A 15392-nucleotide genomic window follows, 5' to 3' on the forward strand; every position below is an offset into this window, starting at 1 on the left:
TTGCTGGTATACATAGGCGGCAAATCATGGGTGCGTGTTATACACCGATAGTGTACCTCGGAGGGGAAGGAGGGGGACAAGCGCCGCCGGAATTCACAGAGCCGCCATCTCCTGTTTACTGGGCTTTCACTCGTCTCCCACGTCCCTCCTGCAGTCCCGTCTCCGCCACTGGCATTGGTCCAGTTTTCTGTCTATCACAGAAGCTGGTCCAATGCCGATGGCGGAGGCGGTACTGTGTGTGTGTGACTGCCAACTGAGAGCCAAGTGAGAGCCGAGTACAATGGACGTTTACATTCCTTGTAATAGGAATAAAAGTGACACAATTAAATTTTTTTTAAAGAATAGTGTAAAAATAAAAATAAAAGTTAAAATAAATTAAAAAAAATATATATATTTTTTAAATGTGCCCCGTCCCACTGATCTCGCGTGCAGAAGTGAACGCATACGTGAGTAGCGAATGCATATGAAAACGGTAAACAAACGGTAAAAAAATCAAACCACATATGTGAGGTATCGCCACGATCAGAAGAGTGAGAGCAATAATTATAGCACTAGACCTCCTCTGTAATTCAAAACTGGTAACCTGTAGAAATGTTTAAATATATGTTTGGGGGTTCTAAGTAAATATCTAGGAATAAAAAATGATTTTTAGATGTAAAAAAAAAAGTGTCAGAAGAGACCTGGTCAGTGCATGAATCTACCAGCAGCTATTGATAGTAGAAAAAATATTCCTAACAAACAGAGAACAGCACAGCTGAAGAAGACATGTCCACCACCCTCCTGAGGACACTAGCAAAAACACTGAGGCATGATGAATGTGGACAGGATTATCCTGTGCTAGCCAACAACTTTTTGATGCAGTGTCCATTTCTCCTGTAGGCGGCAGTGTAACCCAGCAGTATAAAAATTCCAGTATCCCTGAATGGATAAGACAGAAACAATATTTTTTGCAAATCTATTCCAGTTTTTCTGGTCTTTCTCAAGAAGCACCAAAGGACTTTTGGTTGGTGCTGGAGGTGCAGATTTTTTTTTTTTTGAGGGATAAAGAGGTCAAATAGTTATCTATAAGACCTTCTCACTGGCTACCTTAACCACTGGTGTGCACTGCAGCCTTAATTTAAAATAGTGTTGTATAAATACAGCAAGAATAATGTTGCCATGCTACCGGTCTTGATGAAGCCTATTTTAAAATTCCGCATCAGTGCTAGTTTTCTCAAGAGATAACTACTTGCATATTTTTATCTGCATCTATTGAAACGGCTGTCATTCCTCTTACAGGAATAATTATTTTGGATTATATGTTTGATCAAGGGCTGTAAATAAGAATTTACCAGAGAGGAGTCAATGTGGCTGATGATTGTTATTTAAAATGGCAACAGAATGCACTGCTGATTTACATGCAAAAAGTATAATCTGCATATATAAGAGGATTCTTAAAGGGTAATTCTACAGTTAGGATAAAAAATGGAAATTAACTCTGAAAGCAAAAATTTTCTATATTATAGGCACATCTAGAAACGTTACCTGTGTAGTAGTATCCTAAAAAATGTACCCATGTCTTGAAAGCTTCCTGAAAAAAGCAGTGCACTTTATGGTATGTGTTTGAGCCTAGGCACTCCTGTGACTTAAGCCTCATGCCTCACAGATGGATATCTGTCACGTAAGATCTAATGCCTTATACACACGGTCAGAAATTTCGACGGAAAAGGTCAGATCGGATTATATTGTCGGAAAATCCAATCGTGTGTGGGCTCTATCGGACTTTTTCCGTCAGAAATTCCGACGGAAAAAGTTTGAGAGCAGGATCTCAAAAAAATCCGATCTGACTTTTTCCGATCGTTTTTAGAGAATTCCGTTCGGACAAAGTGTCACGCATGCTCAGATCAAATTACGAGACCAAAGCTATTGGCTAGTAGCCTCAACATAGTCCCGTCGTAATGAACGAACGTCATCACGTTTCGAACGATCGGATTTTCCAACAACTTTGTCCGACCGTGTGTATGCAACACAAGTTTAGGACAAAATCCGTCAGATAATGTCAGAATGTCTGACCGTGTGTACAGGGCATAAGGCACTGCTGCTTCTTACTCCTAGTCCGAGATTCAAAGTGTGATTTGTTGATGTCATTGCTGTGCTGCTCACAGTTTTTTTTGTTTTTACGTAAAAAGCTTCTAAAGTCGAAATGTTTTTTTACCTTAATGCATGCCCTGCACAGGGCTTTCTATGGGGACATTGGCATGAAGAAGCACCAGAGGAAGTAAGGGACCAATTTGTGCAATACCATTGCATACAGAAGATAAGTATAATATCTTTTTTATTTAATGAAAAAAAAAAAAACAATCACTTTAAGAAAGCAAAGTCCTGCTTCAAAAAAAAGATAATATTAAAAATAATTAAAAAAATAATAAAAAATAAATAAAATAATAGTAATGAGTGAACTGGGCACAGTTTGATTTGTAGTAGATTCTGAGAACCCCCCCCAAAAAAGTCCCTAAACCTGAACATAGCTCCAAACCTCTATGAATGTTTATGGAAACTAGATCTTGTTATCTTTTCTGGTCTTTTGGAAGGCCAGTTTGCAAGTTTGTGTTTAAAAAGGGCATAATTATCTAAACATTGCTATGGGGAAGAAGTATTCATTCATTAAAAAAAAAAAGAAAAACACATTCAGCAGAGAGAGGGTCTTTTCTTGTGGCTTAAAGGTCAACATTAAAAAATACGCAAATCCTTTAACCTTCCCGGCGGTATGATTATGTCTGATTTTTGAATGTCACATTGATTTCCATGGAAACTTGTTGTTTTATATTGTAGGCATGTAATTCTTAGGAATACCTCACTTCATTCTGTCCAAACAAGAGTCTAGTAGACATCCCGGGTATGATAAAGTTTGAAACACGAAATCATAAATTATAATATAATAAATAACTATAAATAATTATTAAAAATAATAATATAATAACAATAAATTGTATTCAATAATGTAATCAAATCAAAAACACTGAAATTTGTCCAAACAAGGGTGCAATATTACTAGTCACTGTAATACTAGACACTGCATATTGGTTTAGTAAACATCCCGGGTATGAACATTTTTGAAAGATGGGACTGCACAAAGTCCGACGTCACAATCAGGACTATGGAAAGCGTCCCTCCACGTCAAAAGCGTTTTTAGACCATCTAGAAAACAGCGATCGCGCATTAGAATCCCTTGCAGAATTGAGCGAAAGTGATTGGTGGGGAAATTAGTCATCATACTGAAAGTGACGACAGCGACGATTCTGCGACTGAGCTCAGTGCTGTGCCATCCATACCTCAGTCATTAGAGCACCAAGTTCGCACATCACTGAGCTCAGTCGCAGAATTGTTTCTGTCATTACTTTCAGTGTCTGGTGACAAATTTCCCCACCAATCACTGCAGCTCAGTTCTAATTCACAATCGCTGTTTTCTAGCTGGTCTAAAACGTCCTTTGATGTAGAGGCACGCTTTTTGGATGCCATGGATGTTCTCAAGTTACCACTCAGAAAGAATGGTAAAAGAGCAGGCAGGGCACTGGACAAATCACTAGGGACAAAACTGAGGTGACATGATTTCATACAGTAATGTAATCTACACATTACAATGTATTGTGTGTTATGGTTTTTGGTACTTTTTTGAATTTGCCGCTGGGCTCTGCCCCTTGCATTGCGGAGTTCTCAGGGAATGGAGTCTGGAAGTGATACATCTGGTGTATGATACAGCGGGAGGATATCGCAGGACCCTGGGGACAAGGTATACTCCGGTGCAATCCCGAGTGTGGCTTGGGGTTACCACTATTGGTACTAAATATTAACCCGATCCACACTCATGAGGGGTGTTAAACCTACACATAAACCCATTTCTGACCGGCCAACACATATGTGTGAGTGCAAAAGGGTGGGTTCTCATGCCCAAATGCTACACATACATGTTACTGGACAACTGGTATTTATGTGTTAAGAGCACTTAAAGACTGCTCTCCAAGGAAAAATTGGTATTTGGCGGTGGTAACAGGCTGCATTACAGTGTAAATAGAGCAAACAGAAAACAATTGTTTTCTGTATGTCCTTGAAGTGACAGGCATTTTACAGTGCAGTAAAACGTCTGTGACCGCACTCTGTTTGAATTCAACCTAAACCTTGAATGCACTGCTGGAGGCAGCATGGGGCCTGCTTTATACATAGAGCTATTTTCAATGCAGCCCATCGAATGAAAGAAAGGAGAGTGAATGACATGTTTCTGATTTGGAATGATGAAATTATTCTGATTGGCTGGTACAGGATGCTACTCTGTTTCACCGAAAATAAGACCTAGCGTGATTGACGGTGATGGCTGCAATATAAGCCCTACCCCCAAATAAGACCTACCCCTTTTCCCCAAAAATAAGCCCTACCCTGAAAATAAGACCTACAAGGACTTTAACTAGGGCTTATTTGGGGAGTAGGGTTTATATTGCAGCCATCACCGACAATCACGCTAGGTCTTATTTTTGGGGAAACAGGGTATGCTTTTGCATTGCAGTATTTCCTACTCAATAATGGCTGCTAACTTCTCCCTTGGTTCCTTTACATAAATGTGCAACCTTTTATGAGGCCATACCTGTAAATGTGTGTGCAAATAACCATATCCACTAACGTACAGAATGAAAATGACCTACCTGATGAACACTGATATGTCTTAGCAGGCAGGTCAAGAACTTTACGGTTTAGACATGGGAAATTATATTACCTTTTCTAAGGGGCTTTCTACCCGTGGGATGCTGATCATTGGCATCTGCGCCAAGTTGTCAATTGGCGATTTTTCCTGTTCTGTTTGTCTTCCTTTAAAATTGTTTACCACACAAACAACCTGAATTAAACAAGCAAATATTAGAGGCTGCATTTAATATAAATACAAAGAAGCACTCATACTAAGTACATTTTCCCAATTGTGTAAGAAAATACATACATACCAGAAACACTGCTATTGATATTCCGATGAGAAAGCCAGCTATGACGTCTGACCAGTGATTGCGATATTCCGCCACCCTGTTTATTCCAGTAAGAAAAGCCAAACACATGGAGCCCAGGCACAAGACAGGTTTGGCGAGCCGTGTCCCTTTGGCTTTAACCGTGCTGGTGATATACATCTTCAAAAGAGAAAAAAAGGAGTATTAGAGTGTAATCCCAAAAGCACACATTTGTTACATTGCAGCTTACCAATTCTTAGATGTGGTGGCTGCATTAGTCTTCTTTTTTAGGCTTTCTTTTTCTTATTTTCATCTAGTGATCCTGCCAGTAAGGCAGCTTGCTATGGGGCCACCCAAGCTGAGCTGCAGCTCTGTGTATCCATTCAGACACGGAACTGTGGTACGGCCCTGTGCCCTCTCTCTCTTGATTGGCTAATTGACTTTGATTGGCAGCAGCAGTAGCCAATGATGGAGCTGCTGTGTCTCAGCAAATCAGGAGGGAGAGTCCCAGATGGCTGAGACACCCGTGGACATCGTTGGTCAGAGAGGGGGCTCCGGTAAGTATTAGAGGGGCTGAGGGGGGCTGCTGCACACAGAAGGCTTTTTATCTTAATGTGTAGAATGCATTAAGATAAAAAACCTTCTGACTTTACAACCACTTGAAGATAACATTAACAGTAAAATAAACCTAGGGGTCCAGCGCTATCTTTCCACTTGACTGTTTAAGCACTGCTGATTGAGTCCAGGTGTGGAGATGCATCATGACCATGCTGTAGTTCTGTAAAATGTCCAGCAAATGGTAGGAGTATAGGAGAGGTAACTAGCTGCCTCCGATATGAGAACAATGTGCCAAGCTTTAGAGAATGGCATTCCCACATCTAAATATGGTCAGATCTTCCAATGGACCATATTTCAATAAGGATAACAGTTTACATACGCTAGACCTGTGTTGATAGAGATGTAATTATCACTACCATCTTTTATATCAATCTTCATATATTGCAATGCTTAGACTTGATGTAAAACTGTCTAATAAAAAATGTTGACTTTGAATTTATCTATTTAAAAAATGTTTTGGCCTTTGTATAGCAATGCCTCGCTTGTACTCCCAGCTAGGTAAGATCAATCAATCTTAATAACCAGTGCTTTAATAGTAAACACAGCTGTCTTGGCATTCCTGTAAATATTCAAAGTCGAAGACGAAAATTCCAGTGAAACACACCTGAGACATTGTTAGGGACACCACCTTCCCTGCAACAAGCAGTCTATTATATAATGTCTAATGCCGCATACACATGATCAGAATTTTGGTCGGAAAAAGCTCTGTGGTTTTCCAGACGGAATTTAGACGGTATTTCGCTCAAGCAGTCTTGCATACACACAGTCACACCAAATTTCAACCATCAAGAACACGGTGATGTACAACACATATGACGGGACTAGATAAAGGAAGTTCATTACCTAGTAGCCAATACCTTCCATCTTGTAGTTGAATCTGAGCATGCGTGAGTTTTTGTGTGTTGGAATTGCATACACACGATCGGAATTTCCGATAGAAAGTTTTTCCATCTGAAAAATTGAGGACATGCTCTCAAATTTTTGCTGGCGGGAATTCGGCCAGCTAAATTCAGATGGAGGCTACACACAGTCGCATTTTCTGATGAAAAGCTCTCAGAGGTCTTTTGCTTGATGAAATTTCGATCGTGTGTACGTGGCATAAGTGCTTACAACAGGGACAAGGGGTGACGTTTCTGGGAAAAAGAATAAGAAAACTGCAGGGCTTGAGAAAGTATGCTGGACCTGTGAGACTTTTTGCATATACTGTTCGTAATATATAATTGCTATTGCTGACACTGCAGATGAACCATTGGTGCCGGTGAAATAATTGGACTTTGTGTTGTTTCTTGATTTGGTGTTTGATCTGTGAAAGCAGCAAGACTTTTTCCCATAGGAAGTAATCAATTTTTCTTCTAACAAGATGTCAGTGTCTTTCTGCTAGTCGGATGCTGCATTATCTTCACAGACAAAGGCCACAGCTTGAAGAACACCTGTCATTGGAGAATTATGTTGGCTGTCATTGCTGACCTCTTCTTCTAAGAATGTTAGTTCCCTGGGTGGCATGCCGATGCTTTGTCTTGAATACTTTCTCAGTAACTGACCTGACAAATCATAGAGGTAAGACATTCTTGTACTATTTACGTCATGCTTCTTCTGAGTCTGTGACTCAACAGTCAGAAAAAGCCAGGCACCTAGCATGTTCAAAAGCAGTTCAGCAATGACAGTCTCTATTATTTTCTCAAGGATACTTTAAAAAGTAGCTCCACTTTTGTTGACAAAAAAACATTCCCCTCTGCATGATCTACAGGTATGTACATTACAAGGATTTTAACAAACTTTTTTGCAGAGTCCTGCCTTTTATTGTTGTTGTGTTTGTCTGTGTCCATGTAGGAAAGGGAATCTAATGGGAGTGGTTTCATAATTATCAATCAGCTGCTGCACCAGCAGGGCTCTAATGAGGAAAATTTCAGCGTCTACATCCATTTAGACATGATTTCCTATTGGGAGTATCTCATCAAAAATTACATTTTTGTTGCACGGGATGCCTTATATCTTACTTGTATCTTTGTGTAGACTTCTGGGAAAATCAAAGAGCCAATCACAAAAGCAGGAAATTATGTTTCTGGGAGGCGTTCTGTACACACTCTGTGTACAGAACACCTCCAGGTAGCCATATTGCATTGCACTTTACAGAAAATTACAGCGCTGCAGATTAACCACTTGCTTACTGGGCACTTAAACCCCCCTCCTGCCCAGACCAATTTTCAGCTTTCAGCGCTGATGCACTTTGAATGACAATTGCGCGGCCATACTACACTGTACCCAAATGAAATTTTTATATATTTTTTTCCCACAAATAGAGCTTTCTTTTTGTGGTATTTAATTACAGCTGGGAGTTTTATTTTTTGCTAAACAAACAAAAAAAGATGCAAAAAAAAATCATGTTTAATAGTTTGTTATAAAATTTTGCAAACAGGTCATTTTTCTCCTTCATTGAAATGCGCTGATGAGGCGGCGCTGGTGGGCACTGATAGGCTGCACTGTTGGGCACTGATAGGCACAGTTAAGGTGGCACTAATAGGCACAGATAAGGTGGCACTGATGGGCACAGATGAGGCAGTACTGATGGGCACAGATAAGGCAGCACTGATGGGCAAAGATGGGTACAGATAAGATGGCACAGATGGGTGGCACGGATTGGCATGGATGGGCACTGATGGGTACCACTGATAGATGGGACTGATGGGTACCACTGATAGATGGGACTGATGGGCACTGATAGGTGGCACTGATAAGTGGCACTGCTGGGCACAGATGGGCACTGGTAGATGACACTGATGGGCACGGATATATGGCACTGAGGTGCAGCACTGTTTTTGCGGCAGATTGTGGGCACTGATAGGTGGCACTGTGGGCACTGATAGATAGCACTGTGGGCACTGATATGTGGCACTGTGGGCACTAATGGGTGGCACTGTGGGCACTAATGGGTGGCACTGATGAGTTTCACTTTTTCCCTTACTTAGGTGGCACTGGCAGGGGGCAGGTGGGCACTGATGATCTGGCTGTGATCGGGACTGAAGTCCCTCTCACGGCCGCCGGTGATCGGCTTTTTTTTTCTCCTCGCGCTGTCAGCGCGAGGAGGAAAAATAGCCGATTGCCGGCTCTGTTGCGATCACATGATCAGCTGTCATTGGCTGACAGCTGATCACGTGGTAAGGGGTCGAGATCGACCCCTTGCTCCGATCTATGATCAGGTGAGTCTCATAGACTCGCTGATTACAGAGCGCGCCTCGCGCGCCCCTCAGGCCACTTGTGCATGGGACGACGTCAATAGACATAGTCCCGGCAAAGCAGGTCCGTGCTGTAGCTGTCATTCGGCTATAGCGCGGATCTCTAGAGGTTAAAAAGGAAAGGTCATTTTTAATAACATTCAATTACAATATGACTTGTGTCACAATTGTATACGCTATATTATTATTATTTTTTTATTTGCCTTTTTCCACCACAAAAGTGGAGTTACCCATTAAATATAAGCAAGATACAATATTTACTGCTACTGTATATGTTAACGTACTACATTGTAACATACAGCTATTAACTCCTTGCCGACCAGCGCACGCCGATGTACGTTGGCAGAATGGCGCTAGTAGGCAAGAGGGCATACGGGTAAGGCCCCTTTAAGAAGCAGGCTCGCCGCAGTCGCCGTGACCGTGACTGCAGTTCCCGTGGACTCGATGTCCAATGGGTGCCTGTGATCATGTCACCGAGAGGAAGAATGGGGAAATGCTTTTTGTACACAAAGCATTTCCTCGTTCTGCCTAGTGATAGGACAGAGATCACTGCTTTCTTTCATCGAGAGCAGGGATTACTGTCCTGTGTGTTAAAGCCCAGCCCCCTAATAGTTAGAATCACTCTCTATGACACACTTAACCCCTTCCCTGCCCGCTAGTGGTTAACCCCTTCACTGCCAGTGTTATTTACACAGTAATCAATGCATTTTTATAACATCAGTCGCTGTATAAATGACAATGGTCCCAAAATAGTGTAAAAAATGTCCGATGTGTCCGTCATAATTTCGCAGTCTCAATAAAAATCAGAGATCACCGCCATTACTACTAAAAAAAATTTTTTTTTTATAAAAATGACATAAAACTATCCCCTATTTTGTAGATGCTATCAATTTTGCGTAAACCGATCAATAAACACTTAAAAACCGCAGAGGCGATTAAATACCAGCAAAAGAAAGCTCTATTTGTGGGGGAAAAAAAAGGACATCAATTGTCAGTTAAAGTAAAACAGTGCCAAATCGCAAAAAGTGCTCTGATCAGGAAGGGGGGGGGGGGGGGGGTAAAATCCTCCGGGGCTGAAGTGGTTAAAAAACATTGTCATCCAGATTTATTTCTACATTTTTAAAACTTTTTTAACCTTTTTTTAATTTTACCTAGATAGCTTAGAGATCAATTGTTACTTAACTCTGTAAGCTTTTAACCCACCTAAAGCTAAGCCAACTATTACTTTTACTACCAATACATTTCCTTTCAGTGTTTGAGCTCAGCACTTACATTTTGTTGCAGAACACTCTGTAACTAGATTTATATGGTACCTGTAAAATGCACTCTCCTTGTAACCCATAAAATAACCCTCACTCTAATCCTTAGTTTTTCCTTTATATTAACCCTTTCTCTAACTCTACTAGTAACCTTCCCTGTTTCCCTGATATAAACCCTTCCTGTAAAACTAACCTTCACAATAATCCCCCTTGTAATTTTTAAACAAATCTTTCCTTTAGCTCTCCCCGTATTCCTAACACTCAGACTTTCCGCCAACAAATGTTGGCTAGCAGGTTCTCAATTTTTCGATCGTGTGTACACAAGTCCGTTGGACAAAAGTCCACGCATGCTCGGAATCAAGTACGAGCCGGAGATATAACTAGCGTTCAGAATGGAGATAGCATGTACGTCTTGTACGTCACTACGTTTGTATTTGTTGCCCAACACTTGTGTGAACGTGTGTATGGAAGGCAAGTTGGAGACAACATCCTTGGAACAAAAATCCATGGTTTTGTTGTCGGAAAGTCCGACCGTGTGTACGGGGCATAACACTTACTATAACCGTAACTCCCTGTGTTCCTAATACTAACCCTCTCTATGCCCTAACCCTCAGGGCTGGCCCAAGACATTGTGCTGCCTGGGTCCAAGAATAAAATGCTGACCCTACCCACCAAAATAATTATGCCCACCAAAAGGCCCCCACATCCTTTTTTTTTAAATCATAATTAAAAAAGAAAATTAAATGTATCAGGAAGTCAGATTTCAATGCAACAGCACCTTGTCTTTATGCAAAATTATTTGACATACCATTATGCTAAATTCCAAGGGGCGGGCTATGGCAGTATATAGACAGGCTAGGGTAGTATATAGACAGTTTAGTGTAGTATATAGACAGGCTAGTGTAGTATACAGACAGGCTAGGGTAGTATATAGATGGGCTAGTGTAGTATATAAATGGGCTAGGGTAGTATATAGACAGGCTAGGGTAGTAAGGGGCAGGCTAGGGTAGTAAATGGGCATGCTAGGGTAGTATATGGACAGGTTAGGGTAGTATATGGACAGGGTAGTATATAGATAGGCTAGGGTAGTAAGGGGCAGGCTAGGGTAGTAAATGGGCATGCTAGGGTAGTATATGGACAGGGTAGTATATAGATAGGCTAGGGTAGCATATAGATAGGCTAGGGTAGCATAGGGACAGGCTAGGGTAGTATAGGGGCAGGCTAGGGTAGTATAGGTGCAGGCTAGGGCAGTATAGGGGCAGGCTGAGGTAGTATATAGACTGGCTAGGGTAGTATATAGATGGGCTAGGTCAGAATAGGGGCAGGCTAGGGTAGTATAGGGGCAGGCGGAACTGCCGCAGGAGGCAGTTGTCATCATGACACACAAAACTGCTGGAAATAAAACTTTGGTCATCAATTTGCTGGGTAAATAGAAGAGAAGGAGATGCGGTCATGGTTCAATTTGCTGCCCCTCTCAAAGTGCTGCCTGGGTTCCATAGGCCCAGCCCTAATAACCCTTCCCTTACGCTAATGCTCTCTTTCTCCCCTACAATAAGCCTCTCTGCAACCCTACCTGTAACTCTCAGATTAAAAGTCACTGTAACATTAACTCCTTATAATTCTAATCTTCCCTGCAACCTAACATTAAACCCCACACGAATCCTTCCTGTAACCGTAACCTTCACACTAAATCTCTCTAACTTTTAACCCTTACTGTCTTGAATGTAAAGTTAACCTTTTTTTGTATGCACACCTCTCTTGCATCAGCATCCTTTAAACCACAGGCTAACCATACGTTGCTGAAACTACTGGCACCAGAATCAATTGTTCCATGGTTACCACCACCGCTAATAGTAAAAATAGGAGTAGTGACAATATCAATGTATTTTAAAGATATAATGAAACAAAAGAGTGTGGTGCTAGGTTTATATCATAAATTGATAATTGCTTCCCTAAAACATCTAACAGGGAATTTGGCCTAGATGACTGTTTGCTTTCTGCCAGGTCTGATGACCTAAAAAGGCTCTGTAAACCTTCCAAAGCAAACATTAAAATAACGTTATCTTTTTAATGCATGATTTGGAGGGTTTACACCAGAATTGCTGTTGTTGTTTTTCATATTTATGGTGCTTTTTCTATGATAAAATGTATTGAATTCAACTGTAGTGTCCCACAGTTGTGGCCTTCTTAAAAGGTTTTCTCCCCTTTTTTCATATGCATTTTTTGGTCACGTGGACTGCACCATGTGGTAATTACTGCATGTTGAAAGGTTGATAATACACCTATGTACGTTTGCTACACTGGTAACAGTTAAGAGCAGTAGATCCAGGCATTGCAAATTGTTTTTAATCAATGTCAGTTAGCCAATCAGGGGAGAAAGGGGGCGGGTCGGGTCAGGTCTCCATGTCTGAATGGACACACAGGCTGTGGCTCGGCTTGGATGCCCCCATAGCAAGCTGCTTTCTGTAGGGGCACTCAACAAGAGGGAGGGGCCATTAACAATGAGGAGGGACCCGAGAAGAGGAGGATCTAGGCTACTCTGTGTAAATCCACTGCACAGAGCAGGTAAGTATTACATTTTTTTTTTTAAACAAGACTTTGCAATTACTTTTTAATAGATTAAAGCAGGGTATGCACGTACCGAAATTCACCTGGTTCAGCCGCAAATGGATGAATTTCAGCATGTATGTACTGTTCTCTGTTCAACAGAAGCCTATTGTTAGACCAACTTCTGTTGAAAGTTCCTGCTAGAAAACTGACATTCAGTCAGCATGTGCAGGCAATAGCGTATAGTGAGTAAAGACATGGTGAGTTTTATTTTAAGGGTGTAAGTGAAAAGTGAATTTTTGAAGTAGCGTGGTAGTGTGGACTTGGATCCAGAATCTATCAAGTTTTGGACATTACCAGAAAATGTGAAGTATATCACTTATACTGTGACCACTTCTCCAACAGCAAGTGGACATATTTGGGAAGAATCTATGGCATATCTGGTGTGTCAGGTATCATTGTGTAAGAAACTTGTATCCAGATCCATGGTATTTTTTGCTGACAGAGGATCCATTTGCACGGCTGTAACAGTAAGATGGAGATCCTTTTCACAGAATTCTAAAAAAGAGTGTGAAAGAGGTAAGGTCCTATTGCAGAGGCAATTTATAGGATAGAGCGAGAATGGGTCTAGCTGGTACCGATTGTAAACATTTTCTTTTGAATGAGGTAAGAAGGAGCTCAAATTGGGTTGCTGGAGGAAGTGTGGATAGGAAGCGCTTGAGCTTCCCATCCCAAAAAGGCCAGACTTGGAACGGAGTGAAGAGAATCCATAGAGATCCATTCAAGATTGAGAATGAGATGGATATCAATAGATGCCTGCCTCTCTAAAGGTTACAAATAAAGGGTCATAAGTGCCTGGAGTGAATGCGTTTTTTCCCAGAATGGGGACAAGAGGAGATGGAGTTGAGGACAGGTCCTTCCTAACAAGAACTGACTTTATAGCATACAAGTATCGACGCACACTGCATTCAAGTCTGGTGTGAAATAAATGAAAGACAGGCTTGGCTCAAATACCCGTCCACCAGTCACACCTCTCTAATAGGTTTCATCCACATTTTGCCTAACTGTAGACCTCTTTCAGAAGAGTCCTCTTTTAGACATTTTTACAGCTGCATTGGGCTGTTATTAGAAATAACACACATGGAGCAGCTTCCTCTATTGCTCATCATGGTTTGATTTACAGAAACTACCTTGAAAAACAGTATGGAAAAAGTATAGCAAAATAAAAAAAAAAGGTTATGTCTTGGGTCAACAGAGCTGCACAGTAACTTTAAAGACCAGATAACAAACTATCAGCATTGCTATTGACTGAAAGCAGAATCTTGCAAGTATATTGCTGACACTGAGCTGAAATTAATAAGGTGTCACCACAAAAAGAATTACCTTGAAAATCTACAGTAGCTCTATAACTTTATTGTACAACATAAATAACAACCCAAACTCTTTACAGCTGAGTCCATCTTTTTATTCACTATATGGATTACAAATCGAATATTGAAATGCACATGTAACACAAAATTCACATTGAAAATACAGCACATGTAATATATAAAAATCAACATATAAACTTACATGCACTGTTTCATGTTTATCTTTGTTCCTTTGAATCAGTAATGCAAACTTATTGCAAATTAATGTATCTAAAACTACTCCCTAAATTTGACTTTATATCAGCCTCTTGACCCTTGCAATCTCCTGTACATCAGTGCTCAATCTGGGAGAAGACAAAGCAAACAAGGAGCCAGACAGTTGTTTTGCTATGCTTATATATTAAAGCCTAGCTCCTTGTTTACTCTGCTTTTAAAGAGTGTGTTTAGGCTAGGCTGACACAAATGAATTATTCCCTTCGCTGACAGATGTGCCTGTTGGGCGTGCTATATAATCTGGATGTAGCATCAGCTACATACTGTATACAGAGCTGTGAAAGAGTCTTCCCATCCTGTTCCCAAAACACAGTCAAGTTGGGCTGAGTGCTGCTCAGCCATTCACATGAAGCTTTGTATTAATTAATGAATACAAAGCTTCCTCTAATTGGCTGAGGCAGAGAGATGGACGAATTATGTCATTATCTCTGCCTCAGTCAGTGGAAGCTTTGTATTCATTCATACTATACAAAGCTTCCTGTGAATGGTTGAGCAGCGTTCATCCGGACTCAATTGTGTTTTGGGAGCATAAACTTGGTTGCATTACATGAAATTCCTAACTAATTACTTTACCATATATGGGGCTCCCGTATGCTGTGGGAGCATTTGTTTGGGCCAGAACTTGATCTTTCTAAACTGGCTTATTTTTTGTGGAAACACCCTCCATTGGGTTGGATTTATATACACTGACTTAATCTTCCCTTTACCTCCATTGGAACACGCAGAGTGGATTTATAGATTTGGGCTTTGCGTGATCTTTAGGTTCCCAAGTGCCTGACTCCAGCTAAATATAGCATATTTGTGAACACCCTTCTCCTGAACAAGCACTTAAACAAAAAACATAAAACTGTTAATACCTGTATCCCATCCATAGCATACTTCTATGAACATCAAATCTCTGTATTCTTAATATCAGGGTATATCGGAGTCATTATGCCGTTGGGTGGCTTTTGGATCTATTATGCCATGGAGGGATTCCTAAGGGATGTATTCAATGATTCTATGATGTTTTCTATGCTTTGTGCATGTTTTTGGTTTGATCTTTTATGAAGATGAGGCACTTTTTGCCTTTTTAACTACAGCCATTGTTTTTTTTTGAAGGCACAATGTCAAATAAAGGAGTGTAAT

The 15392-nt window shown here is 40.8% G+C and overlaps 1 protein-coding gene across 1 annotated transcript in view; it reads right to left on the reverse strand.

The window, feature by feature from the left end:
- Positions 1-15392, reverse strand: part of PLPPR5 (phospholipid phosphatase related 5) — a 431124-nt gene that overhangs the window by 106797 nt on the left and 308935 nt on the right. The window contains exons 4-5 of the mRNA XM_077452875.1: positions 4968-5144; positions 4745-4864 (exon numbers count right to left, since the gene is read on the reverse strand). Coding sequence (XP_077309001.1) covers positions 4745-4864; positions 4968-5144 — 297 coding nt within the window. The remainder of the gene's footprint in view (positions 1-4744; positions 4865-4967; positions 5145-15392) is intronic.

This window comes from Lithobates pipiens, unplaced genomic scaffold (genome assembly GCF_037356315.1).
Source record: "Lithobates pipiens isolate NorthernLeopardFrog02 unplaced genomic scaffold, aLitPip1_a1.2 Scaffold_23, whole genome shotgun sequence".
Classification (NCBI taxonomy): domain Eukaryota; kingdom Metazoa; phylum Chordata; class Amphibia; order Anura; family Ranidae; genus Lithobates; species Lithobates pipiens.